This window comes from Onychomys torridus, chromosome 10 (genome assembly GCF_903995425.1).
Source record: "Onychomys torridus chromosome 10, mOncTor1.1, whole genome shotgun sequence".
Lineage (NCBI taxonomy): Eukaryota > Metazoa > Chordata > Mammalia > Rodentia > Cricetidae > Onychomys > Onychomys torridus.
Window position 1 is genome coordinate 79225868 of NC_050452.1, and position 26402 is coordinate 79252269.

The 26402-nt window shown below is 43.7% G+C and overlaps 1 protein-coding gene across 7 annotated transcripts; it reads right to left on the reverse strand.

Moving 5' to 3' along the window:
• Nucleotides 1-604: 604 nt before the first annotated feature.
• LOC118592567 (vesicle-associated membrane protein 712-like) lies at nucleotides 605-24739 on the reverse strand. Of its 7 annotated transcripts, XR_004946078.1 has the most exons (8): nucleotides 24613-24739; nucleotides 19432-19502; nucleotides 15966-16062; nucleotides 14122-14214; nucleotides 13837-13938; nucleotides 8615-8779; nucleotides 2668-3017; nucleotides 739-786 (listed from the first exon to the last, which is right to left on the reverse strand). XR_004946078.1 is itself a non-coding variant. In XM_036201637.1 (7 exons), the coding sequence occupies exons 1-7, from the start codon at nucleotides 24688-24690 to the stop codon at nucleotides 652-654; spliced, it is 741 nt and encodes a 246-aa protein (XP_036057530.1). In that variant the 5' UTR covers nucleotides 24691-24739; the 3' UTR covers nucleotides 605-651. The 7 variants fall into 7 exon arrangements, 6 of the variants coding, with proteins under 6 accessions (XP_036057530.1, XP_036057531.1, XP_036057532.1 ...); XM_036201637.1 differs by lacking the exon at nucleotides 2668-3017 and having other exon boundaries at nucleotides 605-786; XM_036201640.1 differs by lacking the exon at nucleotides 739-786 and having other exon boundaries at nucleotides 2005-3017.
• Between the last annotated feature and the right edge of the window lie 1663 nt (nucleotides 24740-26402).

Below are 26402 nucleotides of genomic sequence, written 5' to 3' on the forward strand. Positions count from 1 at the left end.
TATTAGTAATTAATGGCATTAGTTCAGTAACCCACTATTAATAGATAAGACTTAGATTACTCTGGGAAACGTGTATTCATTCAGTACCAGGCACCAGATAAGGAACAGGACATGGTGTAACTTGTGCCTGAGACACAAGTGATATGTGGCAGAGCTGAGCTGAGCTTCAGGTGTACAGTTACAGAATTTGTGCTTTTTAGAAATGTTTACTTTTGAAACAAGTTCTCACCACTGTTTCTGGACCACACTGTAATTTAGGGTAGCCTTGAACTCACAGCAGTCCTGCTTCAGCATTCTAAGTATTGGGATTACAAGCCTGAGTCACCATGCTGTTTGTCTCGTTTGAGCTAGACTCTTTGTGTAGGCCTGGATCTCAGATCTACCCACCTTAGCCTCCTGAGTGCTTGGGTTAAAGGTGTGCAGCGTCACTCAGTATGCAAGGCGAGGGAACCCAACGAAGGAGTGCCACAGTAGAGAAGCTGTGTTAGTGAAGTGGAGGTACAGAGACAGAGAAGAGTCAGAAGATGCCAGAGAGTCAGGAAACGGTCATCCTTCCCTCCAGTTCTGTACCACTAGGTGAGTTCAGAATTACTGGATGCAGAACTCTAATTCCATGTACAATTTATTGGTACTTTGGGGGGTGGGGAAGGGTCAGGTAGGTATTATATGTGTTCTTAAAAGAATGATAATGATTGAAAGGAGAATTGTAAGTGTGGTAATTACAATCTTGAAACATTTCCACCATATCCTCTTGGGAATCTTTCTTGTTTTTTCAAATTCTTCAGCCTGAAATAAAAATAAATACAAACTTAGACTTCTTTTTCTGTCCATTTCTGAACTTAATGGCACACTCAAATACTTACAAAGGCTATTTGATAGTTTAGTTTGAACTAATTCCAAAAGCAGTCCATAGGACCCAGTGGATTTGTAAAGTGAAGCACCATGGTTCACCATGGTTCTAGGTGCCTATGCTGACTTAACATTGGGACCTTGAGCAAATTTTCTCCTTTTCTTTTCCTTGTGGTTTTACTGAAAGGATTCCTTATAACCCAAGTTTAAAGTTCTGCTGCATTTTTGTTCTAGACACCTCGCTCTCAATTATTTTTAAAGATTTGTGTGTAGCATTGAATTGCCTGGAGCTGAAGTTACAGGTGCTGGAACCCACTGGAAGAGCTGCAAGCACTGTTAACTGCTGAGCCATCTCTCCAGCCCCCATGTTCCCAATTCTTTATTTCTAGTTAATCAGTAAGTAAACGTCATATGATGTTAGATGAGAGCATTATGGCATGCACTCTTGCATGGCATACAGTAGGCTAAATGTTTACTGGATTCATGACAATTTAAATGGTATCTGCTGTGCAGTGCCCCAGACCATGGGGATTTACTGAGGAAGAGAACATGGCCCATCTAAGATGACTGCCCTGTGAGAATTTTGTTACTTACTAGCAATTTTCATAATTGGGGATTGTTAGGATTTGAATCTGCAATGTCCTCTATATTTGTGTTTTGAACAGTTGTTTCTTAGCTAGTGAGCTATTTTGAAAGCCTGGAGGTGTCTTTGGAAGGTGGCACTAGCTATTGGAAGGTTGTTAAAGGTGAGCCTTTTGAAGATTAGACTTTTTTCTCTGCTGCTGATGGTTGAAAGTTGTCATGGGAGGTCCTGAGAATTAAACTCTGGGTCCTTCTGAAAAGCAGCCATGTTCTTAACTACTGAGCCATAGCCCTGGTCTCATTGCTTTTTAGTTACTGTTTAAATTTTTTTCTTTTAGATTTATTTTATGCATGTGCGTGCTTTGCATGTGTGCCTGGAGTCCTCAGTGGTCAGAAGGTGGCAGATATCTAGAACTGGTTGGTTTGGAACTCACTCTGTAGACCAGGCTGGCCTCGAATTCAGAGATCTGCCTGCCTCTGCCTCCCAAGTGCTGAGGGATTATAAGGCGTGTGCCACCACCGCCCGGCTCAAATTTATTTTTATTTAAAGACCATTCAGTGGAATCTTTATAGAAAGACATGAAGAGACAAACCTTGTATAGGCAGCAAAGCAGAACTTTGTGAGAATGAGTCTGCTTTCCAGGTGGTATGGTAAAGCATGGCAGCCTAATTTCATCCTTTGGCTGGACAAGATGTGCATGCCTGTAATCTCTGCCCTTGGGAGGCCGAGGCAAAGAGTGAGTGCAAAATCTGGCTCTGTAGTGAGTTCCTGTCTTTAAACAGCCATGACAATGAAATTCTCCATTTTTCTGGACAACTATTTTTATTTAACTTCAGAAAGGTTGTTTTTTCTTGCAGTGGAGATGTAATGTGTACATGGTGTCGGGCATTGTAAGGTAAGACAGCGAGGTAAAAGGAAGTCTCTGGGGAAATGCTTTTGTGCCAGTGTTTTCTGGGTCAGGACCCCCCTCATTTGCTGTAGGACAGCTCCATTGATAGGGTGGATTAAGTATTCCTGTGTCTTTCCAAGTACTACCACCTAGAAATGGTAGATAAAACAATCAATTTAATTATATGGCTGGATTTGAAAGAAAGAAAAAGCATAGGAGCTGGAGCCTGGGGACAGTGAAAGCTCACACCATGCTGCCCCTTGACTCAGGAGGAGAGCAGGTGTCCAGCCCTTGTGTGAACAAGGGCCAAAGCACCCAGATTCCCTGGGCTTGCTTTCTTTCTCACCTCATCTTCAGGAGTTTAGCAGTTTTAACACCTTACAGATGTGTCCAGAATCCAACTACTTCTCACCAACAATGCTGCACTCAATATTCACTTCAAGTGACTGACTTCAAGTAACCAAAAAAGTGGTCACTTTTAAAAAAGCATCTATTCCTGAAACTTTGGCTTTTCATCTGCTCTCATGCGCCATCTACTTGGACTATTTCCTTCAGGGTTTCTTTGGCTGTAGATGTCAAGAGCTAGCCTGACGGTTCCCATCCACAGTGCAGGTCCCATCACACACAGCTGTGGCTGCCAAGAGACCTCCAGGCCCAGACTCCATCTCAGGCTCCTCTCTCACACATGCTGTATATCTACAGAAAGATAGGAAAGTAGGTCTTACCAGTCAGAGATGAATAAAGCCATGCTCCCACTTTGGGCTGAAGTGGCTAATAAGCAAAGATATCTTTTCCACTCACTGTTGAACAAATTGCCCCATGAAAGTGAAAGATTCCCACGCTCAAGGCACTGACAGTTACAGCAGGTAGAGAGCCTGGACTGCCAAGGCTGCTCACAGAAAGCTCACCTTAGACTTTCATACAACAAAAAGCAAATCTCTGGAGTTAAAACACTACAAATTCTGAGGCATGTGGCTACATCAGCTACTAGTCCTCTAACACTGAAGTGGTACAAGATGAGACAGCATGGGCTGGACTGATGGCTCAGTGGTTGAGAACATTCCTTGCAGAGGGCCCAAGTTTGGATCCCAGCACCCATATGAGGCAGCACACAACTGCCTGTGACTCCAGAGTTATCTGACCCCTCTTCTGGCCACCTTGGGTGCTTGTCCTCGTGCACAGACACCACACACAACATAAGAACAGGCCATTAAAAAAAAAGAGCTGTAGTCATTATAAAACTCTAAAAGCACGTGGACATAATGTACAGATGACATGAAGACCCATGTAGGGCAAGTATTTCCTAAAATCATCTCAATCTGTCTCCGTAGAAGGGAAGGCTGGAATACAGAATGGCAGTGGTGCTTTGTGGGAACTGGCTGCAGTTAGCAGGCGGCAGTAGTTAGGTGGCAGGTTTGCAAGCAGAGATAGACGGAGCAGGGCCCATCCAGCCTCCCTCTTCTGGTCTTGGACTCCCACCTCCATTACTCTAGGATGAACTTCCTCCACCTAGACCTTGGGCCCTTTCTGACTGTCTCGTCAGCTACTTTCTATGCTGGTGTTTCCATTTTCCTTTTTAAAGTAAGTCTGCACTCATTTGGGATACATCTCTTGGGGGAGCACTGAAAGATTGGATACGATGTTGACTTTTGGGCCCAAGCAATAGAAAAGACTGGAGGCCAATGAATTAAAAATGTACAATAAAGTCTATCCTGCCTCAAAAACAATGTGATACCAAACAAAGAACTTGAACAATGATTTATGTAATCTTGACACACAGAATGGTAGCAAGCCTATAAAAAGGCATTTAACACTGTTGGCATTAAGGAAATTGGAAATAACACAAGGCATCATACTCACTACAGTAGCAACAGCAGTAGTAATAATAGGAAGCAAATGTTGAAGGGATACGGCAGGAGGCTGAGATGATTCAGTGACTGTAGATAATGGTTGGGCAGTTCCTTAGGTAGTTAAACAGTTACCATATGATCTAGCAGTTTGACTCCCATGTATATGGAAAACTGATTTGGGAGCCTAGTATAGTGGTACATACCTTTAATCCCAGCACTCTGGAAACAGACAGGCAGGCAAGCAGATCTCTGTGAGTTTGTGGCCAGCCTGGCCTACACAGTGAGTTTTAAGACAACTAGGACTACATAGAGAGACCCTGCCTTAAAAAGACAATTTGAAGACTGTTTTCAATTTTGAAAAAAGTTCTATTAAAAAGAAAATGCGCCTGTGGGGCCAGCTAGATGGTTCAGAAGGTGAAGGTGCTTGCCCCCAAGCCTGACAACATGACTTTGATCCCCATACCCCTTATGCTAGAAGGAAAGAACTGGCTTCCACGAGTTGTACTCTGACTTCTACACAGGTACAGCCATGAGGCTAGCCTGTACTACATAGTAAGATAATGTCTTGAAAACCAAGAACTGCATATATAGTAGAGTGGTACAGCACGTGCCTAGCATGTGGATTTGATTTGAAGTGGATTTGACTCCAGCACCACTAAACAAAACAACACATACAAAGCCCCAAATGTTTATCAATTTCATTAATGGACAAGCTAACGGGGTATATGGAATGTTAAGGGATATATTTCCATAGGAGTAAAGAAATTACTCATGCTTCAGCATCGATAAAATTCAAGTCTACAACACTCCAGTGACAGAAGACAAATGGGAAAGTTTGTATATGATTCAGGTTTTATGGGATGTGCTCAACTAGAAACAGAACACAGTCTCCTGTGGTCTGGGGAGGGACTATTTGGTGAGGTTTCCTTTTGGGGGAGATGAAAATGTTTTGGAACTAGACACAGGTGATGGGTATACAGCACTGTAAATGTACTGTCATTTTCCTGTGTACTTCAAAATGCTGATTTTATACCAAGTGCGTTTTGCCTCCACTTGAGTGCCTTTGCTGCACATCATGACTCCCACCCCCTTGTCCAGCATGCCCCTGTAACTCCAGCTCTGAGGCTTGTGGGTGGCGATAGGATTACTGGGGCTTGCTGGCTTCCAGCCCAGCTGAGAAAAAGTGAGCCTCAGGTTTGGGGAGTGACCCCGCCTCAAAGGACCAGGAGGAGAGTGACAGGAGGACAGATGGTGGCCCTCCTGGCTTCTCTGCACAGGTACACAAGTGTGCAAACACACATAATAAATTAATTAAAAAATCATGGCCTGTGGTAGATAGCTGATTAAGTATGTAAGCCTCAAGTAGGGAGTATTCAAGCCATTTGCTTCCAGCTAGTTACAGTCATAAAAGGGAAGGAATGAAAAATAAACCTACCCATGGGAATAGCACAGACCAAATAATATGAAATTATACCACACGGCATTTTGTAGATAGTTTGTATCAATGGTTAGATGTAATCTTTGGAGACAATACCCACACAATTACAAACTATTGAGTCTTAGAAGGCATCCAACCAAACACACTGAATCCAAATAGTATTTTATGATACTATTAGATTAAAGAAGAAAAATCATTATCAATGTAGAAAAGGTATTTCATAACATTTAACATTGATAAAATTTCTAGCAAATGAATAGGAGCACAGAGTAGATATCATAAACTGGTAAATGGATTGGACCAAAATCTGAATATAAACAGCTGATTGGGAAACATTTGAGTATTCATTCCACTAGAATGAAATGAGTATTTCAGATATCACCATTCCTGTCTAGGTCCTGATTAATATAAGTAGGAAAGAATATAGACACATACAATACAATGAGAATATATGCATATATGCTTCTGTTCTGAGTACACTATCTGCTTATTTGGATGTAAAAACAGTAATATTTAATTTGCTATAATATTAATCACATCAAATACATTATTTTTTATGAGTAAAAGTTTTTATTTTCTTAAAATTTATTTAAGATTTATTTCATTTTTATCATGTTTTAACTTTTGTTTCTCTATATTCAATTATATGTGACATTCTAAGATAATATATATAATTTATGCATATATTTAAATGTATTCTCAGGGATATTTTGTTCATTTACTTATTTATTTAATTATTTTTGGTTTTTTTGAGACAGGGTCTCTCTAAAGAGCTTTGTCTGTCCTTGAATTCACAGAGATCTGCCTACCTCTGCCTCCTGAAGGCTGAGATCACAGGCATGCACTACCATGCCCAGCTTTCAGGAATATTTTATAAAGTTAACATGATGAAACCAATCTATAGACCACTGTCCCAGAAAAATTTTGTCAGAAGGTCTAAGGGATATATTTATAAGGGATATATTTATAATATATAATATAATATAATATAAATATATATTAACATAGTACTGCTCACAATACAGAAAACTCAGAATGGGGAAGGGCAAAAGATCAGGGTGACAGGAAAATGGAAGGAAGTTAATAAGAATCCCAGCATTTGGGAGTCAGAGCCCGGTGGATCTCTATGAGTTCGAGCCCAGCCTGGTCTACAGAGTGAGATCCAGGACAGGCTCCAAAACTACACAGAGAAACCCTGTCTTGAAAAACAAAAAATAAACAAACAAAAAAAGATAGAACCAATGTTAATGTTGATCAAGATGACAAAGGACAAGATTGTGCTTAGAAAAAGTAATGGTGGGGGCTGGAGAGATGGCTCAGAGGTTAAGAGCACTGACTGCTCTTCCAGAGGTCCTGAGTTCAGTTCCCAGCAACCACATGGTGGCTCCCAACCATCTGTAATAAAGGTCTGGTGCCCTCTTCTGGTTGGTCATGCATGCTGTATACATAATAAAAAAATCTTTAAAAAGTAATGGCATTTCTTAAGAGGGTAAATGGATCTGTTTCAGAAAGGATTGAACTATAAGACCAGGTTGGAGAGGAACAGTACATTAGATTTCATCAGTATAAAATAAAAAATGCTGGGGCCTATGAGACGGCTCACAGGTGAGGGCCTTGCTGCCAAGCCTGAGGACAGAGTTCAGAACCGTGGGAACACAAAACTGACACGTGGTTCCTGGGGGCCAGGGTCAGGAAAGTGAGCACAGGAAGACCTGGGAGGAAGGCACTTTCACATCTTGACTGCGGTTACAAACTAGTTCATCAAAGGAACTTCAAGTGGAACACTGCTCCATGTAAATGCTGTCATGAGGAAGGGTCAAGCCACATGGCCTCTGCTGTGACTTCTCCAGCTGCCATTTTAGTGTGAATGCAGCCAGAAACCAAAATCTCTCAGAGGCTAGGCTGTCTCTGTGGCCAAACAGGAGACCCCAGCATGCGTGGCTGAGAAGGTGCTTGGTGGCGAGTCCCTGGAGTCTACAGGGCAGAGGGAGAGAACTGACTCGGGAAAGTTGTCATCTGATCACTACACACATCTCTGTACTTGGGGTACACACTCGCACCCCCAACCAATAAATAAAAGTTTAAAAACTTCTAGTTAGTCAGCAGAGCTCGCTCTCTCTCTCTCTCTCTCTCTCTCTCTCTCTCTCTCTCTCTCTCTCTCTGTGTGTGTGTGTGTGTGTGTGTGTGTGTGTGTGTGTGTGTGTGTTTTCCAGAAAAGATGAGTAAAGATTAGTTGAAGATGCTGGAAGGGAACTGTCCAGATTAGTTTCTAAACTATTACAAAATTTGGGAGACATGCAAAAGTTGACAGAATGGCATGATGAGGCTCTATCCACTCAGCTCCAGAGATGGTAGTTATCAGTGTAGGGTAAGTCTGCCTCCTTTGCAACCCTTTCTCCAGTTAGCCTGAAGCAAATGCTCAAATATTATGTCCCCCCCTCCTAGACAAGGTTTCTTTATGTTGTCTTGGTGCCTGTCCTGGATCTCGCTCTGTAGACCAGGCTGACCTCGAACTCAGAGATCCACCTGCCTCTGCCTCCTGAGTGCTGAGATTAAAGGCTTGTGCCACCATATTATGTAATTTTAGCCACAACATTTTAGTATGAATCTTTCTAAATGATTTTTAAAACCATAAATACATGATTACCACACCTCTTCTTTCTGAAAGGTTACTTAGTTTATGTGCATGTACATGTGTGTGTGCACCTGAATGGCACAGGTCAGTCTGGGGTCAGGTCAGTTTGTTTCACTCTTTTCTTCCACTCTTGGTTGTGGAGACAGAATCCAAGTGGTCAGGCTTGGCAGCAAGTGCCTTTACCTGTGAGCCGACTTGCAGCCCTGAAATTATTCTTCAATATTTCTATTGCACTCCATTTTCTTTCTTTTTGGTTACAAAGAATTGTCTCCCACTAGCCCTGTGTGTCTTTGCTTTGAGCAGGCTGTCTGCAGGGTAGTGACTTTGTGGTTTTGCACACTGGAGGTCAACATACATGCAAATTACCTACCGTTGCCTGGGGGTCCTCTGCTCCTTCAGTGAGGATGCTCACAGTTTCTGTTTCTCTTTCTAAAACGGTATCAATGTTTCTCAACATGATGTTTTTTACATCAGTCACTTGACTTTTTACTGCAGACACTGTGTTGTTGTCTCTTGGATTTTTATTGTATTCCACCTACACAGAAGTGAAATCGCACAGAAACAGAATTTGTGTTAGTGACACACATTATTGTCAAGGGCACATCTCATTTTTATACGGAATCAATTAAACCACAAATTGTCCTGTTCTAATCTTGCAAAATAGAAAAACAAACACACAAAGAAACGAGAGAGAGACACCAGTGTATCCAATAAGGAATGATTTTCTTTAAATGGTCTATTTAATCACTTTACTTTTAGAGACATTTCAATGTTTACTGTAAAATACAGCTTCCTGGCTCCTCCCTTGCTGCTACAGGGCACAGCCTCGTTTATTACCAACAACCTCCAGGGAGTGGAACATTTGTTACAGATGACAGCCAGAGTCCAGTTTGCACTGATGGCAGAAACAGGAGGTAGAGAGTGTCGGGCAGTGTTAGGCACAGGGACCTCACTCCTTGTGCATGGACAGAAGCTGGAATGTCTTCTGATCTGGCTGAGGACAGAAATGCCCTAGGTGCCCTGGACTTTAGTTCCACATCTGGTTCCTTGTTCTCTCTCTCCTTATGCCCAGCTGCCTGGAAGGTGCAAATGAAGGAATGACCGAAACTCCACTTCAGTTACCTGGGATGGACAGGTACACGGACACCTAGTGGGTGGGTCAGCTAGACTGACCAGCTCACCCCACACACCTCAATCAAAACCAACAAACAAACAAACAAACAAACAAATAAATGGCTTATTAATCTGTAGACAACCACTGTGGCAATCCATTTTTTTGGCCCAACCCCTGCTGCCCAGGAACACTGCTTACTTCCTTTCTCTTGACCTCACCTTTTCCGTCTTTCACTATCGACTTCTAACAAACTCCTTTCTAAAACGTACCCTCCCATTAAATTCATTCTTCAAGTTTGGGAGACAAGAGACCAGAAGGATATTGGCCTGGAGTGGCTCTGGCAGCTGTAGGTCATCTCAGACCCCGATATCCCAAGTTCTGTTCCCCTGAGGCAAGAAAGCCTCTGTTGCTCTGACACCCGCTTTCATCCATGTCAGTCAGTTCATCCTCAGTGGTGTCCACCTCATGGCTTTGGACAAACATATAACCATTATTTAAAACAATAATTAATTCATTATGTGTATGGGCGTTTTGTCTGCATTTATGTGTGTGTATATTCTCCCCGCCCCCCCGCGTGCGTGCGTGCGTGCGTGCGTGTGTGTGTGTGTGTGTGTGTGTGTGTGTGTGTGATTGTCTGGTACCCTTGGAGACCAGAAGATGGCACTGGAACCCGGAACTAGAGTTATGGACAGGTGTGAGCTGCCATGTGGGTGCTGGGAACTGAACCCGAGTCTTCTCCCGGAGCATCAAGTACTCCTAACCGTTGAGCCCTTTCTCCAGTCCCATCACATCTATTATTACAGGGTCATACAGAATAGTTTTATGGCCAGGAAAACCCTCTGACCTCCTATGTGTTTTTACTGTTTAGGCCCCACAGCCCTGGAAACCACAGATACTCATGTGCAGTGTGATGATTTCTGGAGCGTCACATAATCGGAACAGTAGAGAATGCAGCCTTTTCATTGACTTCTTTCACTTATTAATATGTATTTTAAGTTCTTCCATGTCATTTCTTTTTGCTTATTTCCATAAAAAATAACTTATGTGTTTTTCACCTGACGATTTCAAATAACTATGGCAACATGAACTAACTATTCTGAAACAAGACTTCAGAAAATCATTACTGACTTTGCATAGGAGAGAGTTTTGAGCAGACAAGTCTGTAACTGTCATTTCATAGTGTCCCTCTTGTCCTTAATCTTCACGTAACCTAAATGCTCCTGCTTCTTTGGCCTGAGCAGGGGACATCCTGACTCCTACATTAGCAACTGAACCCCACACCCTCCTTTGTCTGGTTGCTAAGATCCCCATCCTCACGGCCATTTCACAGCTCAGAGCACCACTTGTTTCCTCCCTCTGGTGTGTTGGCTGTCTCTCCCTTTGCCCTCAGCAGACAGGTCCCCAGGCAGAGTGACTCCTGTCCCCACACAGATGTCACTGCTGCCAGCATTACCCGACCTGGTGATGAGGCTGACTCACCACATTTATAAACTGAGGAATAGCTTGTTTTCCTTCCGCCTTTGTTTTGAATTTTATTCTTTAGTCACCATTTCGGGTTAGCATACAAAGTTGGGCTTCATCACGACATCTTCATACATATGCCACTGTATTCTCGTCTCCTGTTTCCCGCCTCTGCTGGTTCTCTTTCTCCTCCTGCCCTCCCTGAGTCCCCCAGTCTGACTTGCCTTCCTAGTATTTAATTACCCTTTCCATTAAGATATTTTCCCTTTCTTTGCAGCCTTTCTAGTGTCATGACCTACAAACACAAATATGTAAATTGGTCATTTATTTGAAATCATTTTTCAAGTTCTAAGTTATTTTTTTTCATATGAGAGCATGCACCATGGCACACGCGTGGAGGTCAAAGGAAACTTGTAGGTTTTCTCCTTCCACTGTGTAAGTTCTGGGGATTGAACGTGGGCTTTTCAGACTTGTGGGCACATGCCTTTATCTGCCGAGCCCTCTCACTGAGATCTGATTTTTCAATGTAAGCACCCAGAGCTATAAACGTTCTTCTTCGAATTGCCTTTAGAGTTTGATTCACTGGTCAAGTACTTGCCTAGCATGCATAAGACCCAACACTAATAAATAAACACAATTTAAAAATATTAAAAATTGTCTTAGCTATATCCCAAAGATTCTGGTAATTATGCTTTCACTTTGATTTTTTCTAAGAACCTGAAGGTTTCCTTTATGATTTCTTCACTGATTATTCAAGAGTATATTGTTCAATATCCATGTCTTTGTGTTGTCTCTGTAGTTGTTTTGATTTGTTACTGTAGTTTTTGTCACAGTGTGATCTGGAACGATAAGAGATTATTTCCTTTGTATTTGTTAAGAGTTGATGTGTGGTCTAGAAAATGGCATGTTTTAGCGAAGGTTCCATGTGTTGAATGTGTGCTCTGTTTGTCGGATGGAAATGTTCTATACATTTCTATTAAGTCTATTTGACCTATGGTGCAATTACATCTGAGGTTTGTCAATTTTTAGTTTAGATGACATATTTAAGAGACAAAAGTGGGTAACAAAGTCACTATTATTATGTCCGTTACTTTATAAAACTGGGACTCCTAACATTTGGTGCATATATAATTCTTCTATTTTCTGATGATGAATTGGTCTCTTTATTAATATGCTGTGGTCTTAACTCTTCCGGTAATTTTAGTCTGAAGTCTGCTTTATCAGACTAGCTGTACCAGCTTGTTTCCAATTTCCGTTTGCTTGACAGATTACTACCCACCCATTACCTCTGTCTTTGAGTGTCTTTACCAGTGCGCTGTACTTCCTGGAGAGCACAGGGAGTTGGACCTAGTTTTTCAATCTAGTCAGGCAGTCTAAGCAGAGGCAATTTACATGTAAGGTTGTTACTGAGAGATGGTTACTAATTCCTGTGGTAGCTTTATTAGTTCCCCCTCCTCCCTCCTCCTCTTCCTCCTCTTCTTCGTCCTCCTTCCCTTCTCCCTCCCCCTTCCCCTTTTACTTCTTCTACTCTGTAATGACTTCAAGGGTGCGGTTTGGTGGCACTGGTTCATTTTACTGTTAGGTAATGGGCATCACCATTCGCCTGTAGGTTTCTCATTTGTCCTCAAGTGGACATGCGAACATACATTCAACATCAACATCAACTGCCCTCTCCCTCTCTTCTCCAACTTTACAGTTATACTTCACTTCCTAGCTCAAGCAATTTAATTACTCTTGGTATCTCATGTAAATGGAATTTTAGAATATTTGCCCTTTAATGACATCTTATTTCACAAATAAGGAGAAGTTTTAAAATTTTAATTTAATAGTATTTTTGCTGTTGTTTTTCGAGACAGGGTTTCTCTGTGTAGCTTTGGTGCCTTTCCTGGAACTCACTTTGTAGCCCAGGCTGGCCTTGAACTCACAGAGATCTGCCTGGCAATTAAAATAGTCACATGGTTAAAAAGTCAAGTTTTGGGGGGCTGGAGAGATGGCTCAGAGGTTAAGTGTAGTGGGTAGCCATCCCAGCCTTGGCCTGGAAGTTCCAACCCCCATTGAGGCTTTGGTAATGGCCACGCCTACAAGGCGGGGCTGAGAGAGGAAGCTGAAGACCCAGGATCCAAATGAGCGGAATCTCTTGGTGCCCGGGCCCTGGACGCTGGAGGTAGACTGAGCAGAGTTCTCCAGGGAACACCGCCAGACTAAGCCATACCTTTACCAGACCCTACAACCTACCTATCCATTCATTTGTAAGTTACCCCACAAAATAAACCTCCCTTTTAACTATGTGGAGTGGCCTTAATAATTTCACCAATAGTTCAGAGCACTGATTGCTCTTCCAGAGGTCCTGAGTTGGATTTCCAGCATCCACATGGTGGCTCACAACCATCTGTAATGAGATCTGGTGCCCTCTTCTGTGTACATAATAAACAAATAAATCTTTAAAAAAGTCAAGTTTTTGATATAGGTTTTATTTTATTTTTAAAAAAGATTTATTTATTTTATATATATATATATATATGAGTGCTCTATCTACATGGTAACGTTATGTCAGAAGAGGGCACCAGATCCCATTAGAGATGATTGTGAGCCACCATGTGGGTGCTGGGAATTGAACCCAGGTCCTCTGGAAGAGCAGCTGGTGCTCTTAACTGCTGAGCCATTTCTCCAGCCCTTGACACAGGTTTTATCCAGAGAGACCTAGTTTCCCTCTCTGACAGCTTAACCCTTCTTTCCCTAATTCCACCCAGGCAACCATTTAAGCCTTCCTGGTTTATCCTTTTACTTTTAAACTAAAATAAGCAAATATATATGTCTATATTTATTTCCTCCTTCTGAAATGGCTGCATATAGGAATGGTGAATGACCAGCAGCATGAGCTGTGTTGTCTGCTGCTCTGCAGACACCCCCAGGGTGAACCTTTGCACCCTGCAACGGTTCTCAGCCCCCCTCCCCCAACTCTATGACCAACCGGTCAGCAGCATCGATGAGCTTAGGATACACGTTGAGGTACATACCATGTGCTGTGCTAGGATTTGTTGAAAATCTGTAGCAAGTGCATTTGAAGGGAAAAAATGTTCTTGTGACATCAAAGGATTTCTTGTAAAAATATCACTAACCTGAGGAAATTAATGGAAACATGTAACCTGTATGGCTAATTCCAAGTGGGGAACAACAGAGTAAATGTTCATTCCAAGCAAAACATGGCAAAAACTTGAAACGTTGGGGGCTTCTTGGTGGCAGGGCATCTTTTCTACTTTAAGACATGGCAGTTAGGAATACTGTGGGTGGTCCAGGCTTACCTGGAGTTCTAGTACAAACCAGAGATTCATATAGTCGGACTGCAGGCATTCTCTTCCTCCATTGGTGTATCCAAGGACATGGAAAGGGGAGACCTGTGACATTTTCCAATTGTGCTATCATTTTTCTTTCCTGCCCTTGACTTCAAAAATCAACTCAGAAATCACAAAACAATGCTAAGCTCCATGCCTTTCTATCAAATGTTAGTCATATGAAGTTTCAACACCTCGAAAAAGAATCTTGACAATTGTCTGTACTTAATAATACCCCTCTCAGAAGTATTGGTAAACATGACCTGGTTAGCAGTTTTGCATCACCTGGTTTTCAGAAGGGTGGTAAAGTTGGGATGTTTTGTTGTAAAGGGCAGAGAGAAAAGAATTAGGGTACATTCAGTGAAATGACTGAAATGCTTTCCTGTCTGAACTCTGGCCATTGTCAGTGCAGAGAGAACTATCCCAGCTTTCTACACAGTCACAGTGGGGCTGCGTCCATGTGCTCTGTGCTCTGAGAGGATGAAATGTGTGCATGATTCATAAATGTGATGGGACAAGAACTAGTAGAGGCTGTGGTAGAACTAATGGAGTCAACGTTTTTATTAAAATATTTATCTTGTTTATATATTGGTAATATATAAATTTGAAGATCAGAAACATTTATGTTCAAAAATAAGAAAGAGGGATTAGAGAGATGGTTCAGCATTTATGAACACTTGCTGCTGTTGCAGAGGACCGTCTAATTCCTAGCACCCACATGGTGGCTCAGAACCATCTGTAATTACAGTTCCAGCAGATCTGTACCTCTTCTGACCTCCATGGGGATGGCACACATGTGGCACACTTATGTACAAGCAGGCAAAAGACTGACACACAGAAAATGAACATAAAAACAAATAAAAAATAAAAATAAGCAGCTCCCATAGAAACCCCCAGGACAGTGGTTAGCATCTGTCTTTAGTCTGCCTTTTCTGAAGTCTCCTATTGGCTGAGCTCAGGCATGGGGTGACAGGTGGGATCTACTGCAGTTAGCTCCTCCAAAATGCGTGAAGTCTCACTCTGGCATAGTGTATATTTGCTGGCCATTCACATTTTCCCTAGAGATAATATATCTTTATTTAAAAACACTGTTTCTTGTGTGTAATGTGCTGGGGGATCTAGCAGTGGCTAGGGAGGGCAGGAACTGAATATGATTGAAATACATTGCATGCATGTATGAAATTCTCAAAGAATAAAAAAACCCAAATTAATATTTATTTTCATTTAGCTCCTATAATTGATTTATATACTATAACAGGAGTATCTCTAGAATATTGTTATAAAATTTTTTGGTCACTGACATCCCTATGCATATTTATGAATTATATGTGTTATTGTGGTTTCATTTCTTTCTTAAGTTTAAAAAGAAAATGAATATAAGAGGACAGAATCTTTTTTTTTTTTTTTTTTTGGTTTTTTGAGACAGGGTTTCTCTGTATAGCTTTGGAGCCTTTCCTGAAACTCATGCTGTAGCCCAGGCTGGCCTCGAACTCACAGAGATCCACCTGGCTCTGCCTCCCGAGTGCTGGGATTAAAAGCGTGCGCCACCACGGCCCGGCAAAAGGAGAGGTTGTAATAGATCTCAGTGGAGGGTTTTCGTAGACTCTTATTTTTGAGGTGGGGGCTTTAAGGAAGCAGGAGACAGACAAAGAATGGGGTTAAGTCTCTGAGGTCAGTAAGGGCTCTGCAAATAGGCAGGAGATGAGCGACCTGTTTTTGGTTAGTGACCAAAAAAAACTACTAATGACCCGTAGGACAGAGACCTAACTTCAGCAGCTTAAAATGTCAGCACAGCAGTAGAGACAGTTACTTACTTTTTTAAGAAATGCAGATGGTGCCATAGTATCCAAGCCATTGTCTGTAGCACATAAATAAGTGATTCCGTCAATAAAGAGAGTATGGTAGACATAGCTTTGAAAAGAATGTATCTGTTTATAATACTGAAGAATTGAGTACAACACACTAGTTACTTGTTTTTCATTTACAAGCAGTCTCTGTGGTATAATTTATATGTAATTTTTTATTTTTGAGATAGGACTTCACTATGTAGCCCAGGCTGACCTTCCACTTGCTGTGCAGCCTATGTTGGCCTCAAACTTTTGACAGTACTACTTCCCAAGTGCTTAGGTTACAGGCATGTACTATTACACCTGGAGAGACAGGTAACTTTTTGGTTTCTCAAGTCAGGGCATTGCTGGTCAATGTGGTTCAGGCTGGCCTTGAACTCACAGTAGTCCTCTTGCCTTGGCATCCCAGGTACTCTGATTACGGATGTGCTGCACAGCACATATAGCTAAGAGAGCTTTCATGTATTTGAAAAACTATGTTAAATCCAAGGTGTATACAATTTAAATATATATTTAAAATTGCATCAATGCAAAGAGATATTAAAGAGGAAATGTGATGATCTGATTATATCTTTTATGCAGACTTGAAATAATCTGACCAAGTAGAATACTGTGTGCACTGACTTTTCCCCTCCATACATTTTTAGGTAGACATAGTTAATTGTGCACTTCTTGGCTTTCCACTCTGATGGGTTAGAATTTGAAGCTGTGAACTATCAATGCCAAGCATCTAGAGGGCAGACAAGCTGGGGAGAGGAGTATCAAACTTGTCAAGTTTGCTAAAGTACGCTTTACCCCGACAATGCCAACTTCTTGGCAGATTCTTGGGGGGCGCCTCCATCATTCACTGCTTGGTGCCTAGACTCCAGTCTTTTGGAATAAAGCATCTCCAGATGGTTAATGGGCAGCAGATATGGCCAAATATTAAAATGGATGTACGTGAGATGAAAAATTCAAGAAACAGATCATATGAATAAATGTGCCACCCAGGTTAGCCCTAGCTCTCCATGCTCCTGCCCTTGTCTTCCAGTGCTGGGATTACAGGCATAAGCGACCTACCTGGTTTGTGTTTAATGGTCCTGGAAGAAGCTGATGAAAAGGAATGGCTGCTTCCACTATCCACTGCAGCGAGTGTGTGTGCTTCAAGTATCGGGATACCCGACGTGAGAAGGAGAGCTATTTTCAATTTATGCTTAGATGGTTAGGAGGAACATCTGGAGGCTATTTTTAACATTCACAATGCAAACACTTGGTATCTAGGATATATGTGAACCGGCAGAGCACATTAAAGTCTCCCACTCGCACATGCTACAGGGAGAGAAGTAAGAATGCCTGGACCGGTTACATAACACATTCCTAAAGGAGCACTCCTGGTGGGAAAGGAAGGAAAAACAAAAGGAAATCTCAAACCCAAACCTTGTTCAAAGAGCTTATCTGTCTAGAGGCAGGAGGAGAGCAGTGTGTAGAAAACAGGAATGAGATTAGACTCTGGAAGGAAACTTGTTTTGTGGATTTCACTTTGGAAGCACCCCTTGTTTTGCGTAAGTATAGACGTAATTCAGTGAAGGCTTTTAAAGGTACAGTCATGGGTTGGGGATTTAGCTCAGTGGTAGAGCACTTGCCTAGCAAGCACAAGGCCCTGGGTTCGATCCTCAGCTCAAAAAAAAAAAAAAAAAAAAAAAAAGGTAGGGTCATTCGAAATAAAACAAAATGAGAAAAATGACTTCGTTTTGCACAGCGCAGACAAAGATGATGGTGGGTTGTTACTATTAGGAAGGGAAAAGCACACGATTTGCTGATAAAAGAGAAAAATCAAAGATATGGAAGGTTTTAGGCACTGGGAATTGAGTGTGGATGGCTGCTAACATCTCAAATGGAAATGTAATAAGATATGAAACACCATCAAACACCAACAGTCTTGCTGAGGACTGGGCCTCTGGACCCAGCTGCTTGGAGCATGGTGATCTGTGTGTGAGCAGTCAGCAAACCCAGACTATGAAAAGCTATAAATTCTTTAGCATTAATCTATAAGGAAAAGGATGGAAGGAGCTTAAAAGAAATGAAACTGGAAAAAGGCAGGACTGGCCTGACACTGAGGATGCATATTTGGGGTACAGATGCAATGAAGAAACTGTGACCCCCCAGGAGGCAGAAAAGATGGCTGGTATTCAGAAAGGGAGGAAGTAGCGGACGGCACCAAACACACAATGGGGAGATTTTGGGTGGCTGGCAGGGCACTGCTTTTTAGGCACAGGTGGCAGTTATTTCAAAATCTATATGCTGTTTTGCTTGTTTTTATTTTGTTGGACATCAATTTTGCTACGCTTCCCATATTGGTCTGGAACTCCTGGACTCAGGTTGGGAACTCTTGCCTCAGCCTCCTGAGTAGCTGGGACCACAAGTGCCACTTGGCCTGAATTTATTCTTTCTTTCTTTAAAAAAATATTTATTTATTTATTTATTATATATACAGAAGAGGGCGCCAGATCTCATTACAGATGGTTGTGAGCCACCATGTGGGTGCTGGGAATTGAACTCAGGACCTCTGGAAGAGCAATCGGTGCTCTTAACTTCTAAGCCATCTCTCCAGACCTGAATTTATTCTTTGTAACTATTTTTTTTTTTTTTTGACAGCTTAAAAAACTCATTTTTATAAAAAAAGACTAGCCAGGTGATGGTGGCATACGCCTTTAATCCCAGCATTCGGGAGGCACAGCCAGGTGGATCTTTGTGAGTTCGAGGTCAGCCTGGTCTACAGAGCAAGTTCCAGGACAGATACCAACTACACAGAGAAACCCTGTCTCAAAAACCAAAAAACCAAAAGCAAAATAACAAAATCAAACAAACAAACAAACGAAACCTGAAAGTCTGGCCAAGCGTGGTGACCCACACCAGTACGTCTAGCACTTGGGAGGCTGAGGCATGACAACTGCCATGAGTTCAAGGCCAGCCTGGGCTAGCCTGTCTCAAACACCAACATCAACAAGTAACCTAAAGTAACAAACGCTCTCAATTCACCCACTTGCTTCTTAACTAGGGTTTCAAGACTGGTTTAGAATATATGTAATATCCAAGTAAAATTTAACGACAGTGGCCATTCTTCTTGATATGACTAAATATGTTTTAAAGTAGTTTCTTTTTTTCCTGACGAATAACAGGACCCTCTTTGAGCCCCACTGTCCAGTTAGGACACTGCAGATACAGTGGTGTCACTACACACCCTCTGCATTGCAGGCTCCTCCCTTCTCCCTGCACAGGCCGTCGTGACCCTAAACTCGGTAGCTATCATTCCCATTCATTGTGCAAGCCTTCCCTCCTCCGGTGAGGCCAGGCACTGGTGTGCACAGTGACTGTTCTTTTCCTCATGTCGTCATTGGGATTGTTAGCTGGAACCTCAGTGAGGAAGAGACCCACAATAGCACCCCCCCCTTACCTGCCTATCTGAATTATGGTCTCGGGCTCGGCTTTCAGGAGCACTTGCCTAAGCACCTTTGCAGCTGCCTCCTGGGGAAAAAGTCAGCGTTTATTTTGCAGAAGATTGTCGTGTCTCTACAGTATTTTCCTCCTAAAATTACCAATGTTCTGATTGGTTTATTAAAAAAAAACCTTTCCTAAGACAACTAACTGGTATGACTTATGAGTGATCAGAGGCAAGATGCCATAAAATATTTGCATGAACCTGGGCAGTGGTGGCGCACGCCTTTAATCCCAGCACTTGGGAGGCAGAGCCAGGTGGATCTCTGTGACTTTGAGGCCAGCCTGGTCTACAGAGCAAGATCCAGGATAGGCACCCAAACTACAGAGAAACCCTGTCTTGAAAAAACAAAAAAACAAACAAACAAAATTGCATGAATTAAAGAAACTGCGTTACATATACACATATGTAACTATGCAAATACAGGCTGCATTAGATAGCCTTATCTTTACAGGGAGATCTTGTGTCTGTCTTTAAGGCTGGGAAGCAGAGCTAATCAAATAGTTTGTCCCCCGCCCCACCCCAGAGCTGAGGACAGAACCCAGGGCCTAGGCAAGTGCTCTATCACTAAGCTAAATCCTCAACCCCTCAAGTATCTTTCCAATGTCAGTCAGCTGAGAAAAACTGTATGTAAAATGTTTTGGGGCTGGAGAGATGGTTCAATTGTTACGAGCACTCATGAGGACCCCAGTTCAGATCCCAGCATTCATGTTAGAAACCAGGAATGATCCCATATAGGTGTTGGGGGAGAAAAGAGGGAAAAAGGGGGACCCCCCTATGGCTTGCTGGCTGCCAACCTGGATGAAAAAAATGTGAACTCCAAGTTTAGGGAGAGACCCTGCCTCAAAAAGAATAAGGTGTGGTGATAGGACACCTGATGCCTTCCTCTGGCCTCTGAACACATACATGTGAACATATACCTCTCATACATACAGCTGCACACAGACACACACACACACACACACACACACACACATACACATTCAAGTTGTATGTGTATGTGAATACCACAGCAGGTGTGTCAGAGACACACATGAGCTTCTGGGCTTTTTCCTGCCTCTGTCTCCCATCTCTGCACAGGAGCACTGTAATTACAGATGTTCTCAAGCTGTGTGTATGGTTTTACTTGAGTTCTGGGGATTTGAACTTGGGTTTTTGCACTTAGTTAGCAAGTGCTTTTATGGACTGAGCCATCTCCTTGGTCCCAAACTATAAATAAACTGTTAATGGATTAAGAACATTCATCTCTTATTCTCTGTGTACATTTAGCAAGCTCCTGTTCATGACTGTTCCATCAATACTTAAAAATCATTTATTATCTGTATGTGTCTGTGGGGTGCATCCTGTGACTCTGAGTGGCTCTCAGGCAGAGTTAGGCAACTTCTGGGAGTTGGTTCTCCCCCTTTACCTTCAGGTGGGCTCCAGGGATCTCACCCAGGTCCCTGGGATTGAGAGCAAGTGCTGTCGCCCACTGAGTCACCTCGCCAGTCCTACTATCTCTTTACAAAGTAACATTTGCCAAGAACTCTTGTGCCTGCCTACTCCTGGTAAGGGTGAGTCCTTGGGGAGAAAGTTAAGGTACTATAATTATGCACAACACCTCATAGTCCATTAGTGGAATCCCATTATTTTAATTTAGAAGCATGAAAGAAATCTAAGAGTTACCTAAAAAAAGTCCTAGATAGTCACACTCCTAATTAACATTCATTTTTCACAAACTAACACTTCAAATAGAAACTTTTATGGATGCATAAAGCCTATTAATGGTAGAAAGTAATTGCTACAGCCTGCCATGTCAAGGAGACATTTTCTGGGACAGAATTTCCTAAGACACTTGAAAAATTATTTTCTGTTGCTTTACTATAAGTAATGAAACACACTTCTGTAGCTTCCCCCAAGTGCTTCTTTTGCATAATATAAACTACGATATCACAGCAAGCCTGAAAACAAATGACAACATGGGACCTCTTATGTGACAACATGGGCTCTTGTGTTTGGAAATTCCTAGGCTGCAGAGCCGCTGACTTGTGTCCTTTGGGGAAGAATGGAGATTGTGAGCATTTGACTCCCAGAGTCCAGTCTAACCCAGAACCTGGAACAGTGTTTGCTCCTGTGATGTGTGTGTGTGTGTGTGTGTGTGTGTGTGTGTGTGAGAGAGAGAGAGAGAGAGAGAGAGAGAGAGAGAGAGAGAGAGAGAGAGAGAGGAGGTTGGGAGGGAGAGAATATCTTAGGCACCAAGGGAAGCCGTGATACATTTCTTTCTTCTCGTCCTAACCGTCTCTTAAAGCTCCGTGCTGTATTTTACCTTCTCTGGTTAGCTTTTTGCACAGCAGGCATCCTGAGCCTGTAATTTACTCCTGGATTGCAGACTGCTCCCTCTCCTGTGTTCTTACCTCCAATGTGCTTCCAAAGGGAGGCCATTTGACTTCTGCTGACCTCTGACTGCTCCCTCCTCTTAATAAGGCCTGTTGAGAACTCACTGTGTGTTAGGCTTTGCATTTGACTGGGAGACAGAGATGACGCATTCCCTGTCCTGAAATCTGACAGCAGAGACAGCAAGGGAAGGAAGATTTCAGTTCAGCTTGGTCAAGGTGTTTGGTAGAGAGATGCCAGTTAGTGTAGGCATAGAGTCAAGGAAAAATCGAGAAAACTTTCAAAGTACAGATGAGAGTGTACTGCCTCAAAGTGGAGAAAAGCGGTCTCAAGGTAGAGGGGTAAGAAATACAGAGGCAACCTTGTGGGTCGTGGTGAGAGAGCAGCGTGAAGTTCAGGACAGCAGGGGACAGGGCAATTGTATGAAGGAAGGAGAGAGCCATGGAAAAGCCCATCCCTCAGGGAGGGGCCGACTGTCCAGTGGAGGAGTGCTTGCTTTATTCTGAACGTAATCAGAGGCCACCAAATGTGGGGCGTGGGAGAGGGGCACAATTGTAGGTGTTTTGGGGAATGATCACATGAGCAGCCTTTGAGGTAGACAAGTCAACAGGCATTTCAGTAAGCTTGGTGAGAATTAGGGCTGGAATTAGGAGGGAAAACATGGTTCAGAAAGAGAGAGAGAGAGCATACAGGTGAGAGATGAACAGATGGAAGGTGAGAAGGAGAAAAGATGGCGGGTGACTCCCAGTCGCACCCCGAGTGTCTCAATAGGAAACTCAATGAGATCAGAAGCACATGAGGAAAAACCTGTAGGAAGGTAACTTAGTTTTGTCTGTTATGAGGCCATCCAATTCTGAAAGTGGACGGATGTCACTGGTGTGAATGTCTATGTGAATGAAGCTAAGAAGGAATCCCAGTGTGTAAGAGATTGGCCAAGAGAAGAACTTCAGGAGGCTGAAGTGATGCCCCACACCCACACTCCCTCTTTCCCCTCAGTGCAAGAGGGTGTTTCCTGACCAGGCTCAGGCCTCTCTTGCTGGCCCTTTGTGCCCTTCAGGCCTTGCTCCGCCAACAGCCCCCACCTGTCTCACACATATTCCTTCCATAAGGGTAATGTATGTGGGAATGTCTCTATCCATTAACAAACGAGGGTCCTTCCAGCTTCCCTTCCTCATTTCCTATCTAAATTTCAGACAGAGTGGTCTCATTTCCTGCTCAGCTGGCCTGAAGCAATCTGGCTGTTGTCTCTGCTGTCTCTAGGCTTCACAGGATGGCTGACAGTCACCTGCCTGTTGTCTGACCCAGTGACCATAACCCACCGCTTCACTCTCTTCTTAGTGTTCCCCTTTTCCCTTCGTCCACTGTACCCTTCCTGGGCAACCTTACACACTTCTCTTATTTCACCTGCCAGACCCAGATGGGTCTTAGACTAACACACTCATGACCTCCTGGGCCAATTCTGGCTGTCAGAAATAAGGCAGAAAATAAACATGTACAATGTATTGACTTTTTTTTTTGAGACAGGTATTCTGTGTAGTCTTGGCTGTCATGGAACTTGCTCTGTAGCCCAGGCTGGCCTTGAGCTCACAGAGATCTGCCTGCCTCTGCCTCCTGAGTGCTGGGATTAAAGGCATGCGATACCACCACCTCCTGGCAATCCAGCATGTTCTGAACTGCAATGTAGCCTACCTTCTGCATTGCCTTGAGTCCCCTAAATCCTATTCTTCTCTCTATATAATGCCACCAAAGAGAAACATTGTGAGAATCGCCCCACACTCCACATATTCAACCAGGTGCCAATGCTAGAGGGCATTTACCAAGCTTCTTCTAGAGTTGCTGCTCCTGGACACCTGTGCCACCATTGCCTTAGCTCAGAGCCTTGAGTCTATAAACTACACCCATATCCTCTTAGTGGGTTCTTTCTCTTCCTTTGCCTGTACTTTCATTTGTACATCTTTAATCGCTCCCCAGTTTCTCTAGGGGACACACACACACACACACACACACACACACACACAAACACACCCTCTATTATCCTCTGCCAGTTTTCTGGCCTCATCTCCAGCCACTGTAAAGAGACTCTGTGCCCTAGCCACCATGAGGTTTTGGAAATCTCCAAATACCACGGTGTTTTCTCTGTGGGCCTCTTCATTCCTCTTTCCTGAGTTAGGCTAGGAGTAGTTCTCTCTCTGTACAGGGAGAGGCTTTACAGCCAGCCTACCTGCAGTGAAAACACCTTTTACCCTCTGGGACAACTGTATGGATCTAAGGCCCAGACATAATATTAGATGATATCTGACAAGTTTTAGGGGAGGTGTGTGTGTGTGTGCGCGCGCGGGCACGCACTGGGGGCTGGACTCAGGGCCTCACATGTTCTAGGCAAGTGCTCTAACGTTGCCCCATACCCTGTGCTCTCACTTCTTTTGGAGCAGCTCTATGTAGTCCATGCTGGCCTCAGATGCATGGCCCTCCCACCCTGAGTGCTGGGACTCCAAGCAGCGCTGTCAGGGTGGCCCTCGCTTTCCTCTCCCTGGGGTTCTGCAACCACTGCGTGCTCACAAAGCGCGTGCTGAACTGCAGGTTTCTACATCCCGGCCCGCCGCCCGCCGCCCGCCTGCAGTACCAGGCCGGGCCCCTGGGCGGCGCACGCGCGGGGCCTCCCGACCCCGGGGTCCTCCGAGGTCGCCTCGCGTCCCGAGGGGAGGCCCCGCGGGCGCCAGCCTCGAGGAGCCGAACCCTCAGACGCCGAGGCGCCGCCGCAGGTACCTGATAGGAGCCGCCGGTCAAGGCCAGCTCCGCCAGGACCGCTCGGCCGTGAGCCACGCAGCTGTAGGTGATGGTCATAGCCGGCAGGCGGGGAGAGCCGGGCTCCCGCGTCTAACCGCTCGGCGCCGCTCCGCGCAGGCGCGAGGGACGGCTGATTGGCAGGGGAGGAGGCGGGACCACCCGTGGCTCCCGCAGAGCCGGGGAGATGGCGAGGCGTGGGCTCTGAAAACGCTGCGGCTTGGTGAGGTCTCTGTCCTCCTGGCCGTCTGTCAAACCATTTGAGAGCCGTTTAACGGCCCAGGTCTTCCCTACTTAGGATGCAGTCACAATCTAGGGCACGGGGAATGAAGACCTGGTTTTAGAATACACCTAACTCTGGCTGCCAAGCTGGAAGTAGGTAAAAAAAAAAAAAAAATCTCCCACGGAGATTGGAGTTTGGATCCCTACAACCTACGTTACAAATATATATGTATATGTGTATATGTATATGTATATATATATACATATATATGAATTAAAAAATTAAAAAGAAGAGAAAAAGAAAAGAAAAAGGCATAGTGGCTGGAGCGTGTATCCCCCCCACCCCCCTCTGCAGGAGTGGGAGTGGTGGAGACAGGTGGATCCTTGAGATTCATTGGCCCACCTGAATTGATAAGCTTTTAGGCCCGGTGAGTGAGTCTTGGTCTCAAAAAAATGTAGAGAACAACCTTGGAAGATGCCTCAAATCTCACACAAATCAGACCCCCCCACCTCGCGCGCGCTACACACTGATACATTTAGCAAGCATGGGTGGAACATTTTGTGCACGGCCTGCTTTGGGTCGTGGGGGGGGATGAAGGTCATCTCTGAGTTGTTCTAGAATGTTCACAGAAAAGCACATGCTGGACAGATGCTAGTCTCCAGCGATCTGTGCGTTCTGTGACACAAATGTTCACAGCATTCAAGGGAATGCTCTCACACAGTGGTTTTCAATCCGTGGGTCTCAACCCCTCTAAAAATCTGTCCCTCCAAAAATATTGACATTACGATTCTTAACAAAAGCAGACTTACAGTTAGGAAGTAGCAACGAAAATAAGTTTATGGTTGGGGATCATCACAACCTGAGGAACTGTGTTAAAGAGTTGAAGCATTAGGAAGGTGGAGAACCACTGGTTTAGAGACTATTGGCTTTCCCCAGGTGTGGGGAAAGAAAGGATGTTTAAGTGCATGGAATCTGTAAAAGGTGGGTGGGAATGGATATAAGCCAGATGGCAGAGAACAGGGAAATTAAATCCAAGAGGAAAGATGAGTGGGAGTACTCTTTGCCTTTACTGTGTAGAACTTTTCGGAGACTCAGTATCCTGATCTACATTAATGGGGACGAGTTTAAATGAAGCAGTTGTGCAAAATACTAGCGTACATTGGATGTCGTATTGTACCATTCTGGTTTGTGATATGCACATTAATGAGAGTTCCTTTTCATTTCTGAGAATTTCATGTATGTGTACTGTTGTATGAAATCTAAAATGGTCTTTTAATAAAAACCCGGAACCAGGTATTGGGGTAAATGCTGAAAGATCAGAGAGACGAAGGAACAAGCCACTGCCACGTCTCACCTCTAGGACTCCTCAGCCTGAAAAGACTTCTAGTTCCTGTCTCCTCGAGCCTTATATACCTCCTAGACCGAGTCAATCTCGTGTAGTTCAGGGTGGCTTTGAACTCACAGAGATCCAGACGGATCTCTACCTCTCAAGTGCTAGGATTAAAGGTGTGTGCCACCACTGCCTGGCCTTTATGTTTAATCTAGTGGC

Bases quoted from the DNA above. Each gene is read 5' to 3' on its own strand.
- LOC118592567 (XM_036201637.1), bottom strand. From the start codon at position 24,690: ATGACCATCACCTACAGCTGCGTGGCTCACGGCCGAGCGGTCCTGGCG. The intron at 13,939-14,121 runs GTAAGCCTGGAC...TAATTTCCTCAG, and splicing joins GGTTTGTACTAGAACTCCAG to GTTAGTGATATTTTTACAAG. The intron at 787-8,614 runs GTAGGTAATTTG...TTTTTATTTCAG, and splicing joins CAGAGGACCCCCAGGCAACG to GCTGAAGAATTTGAAAAAAC.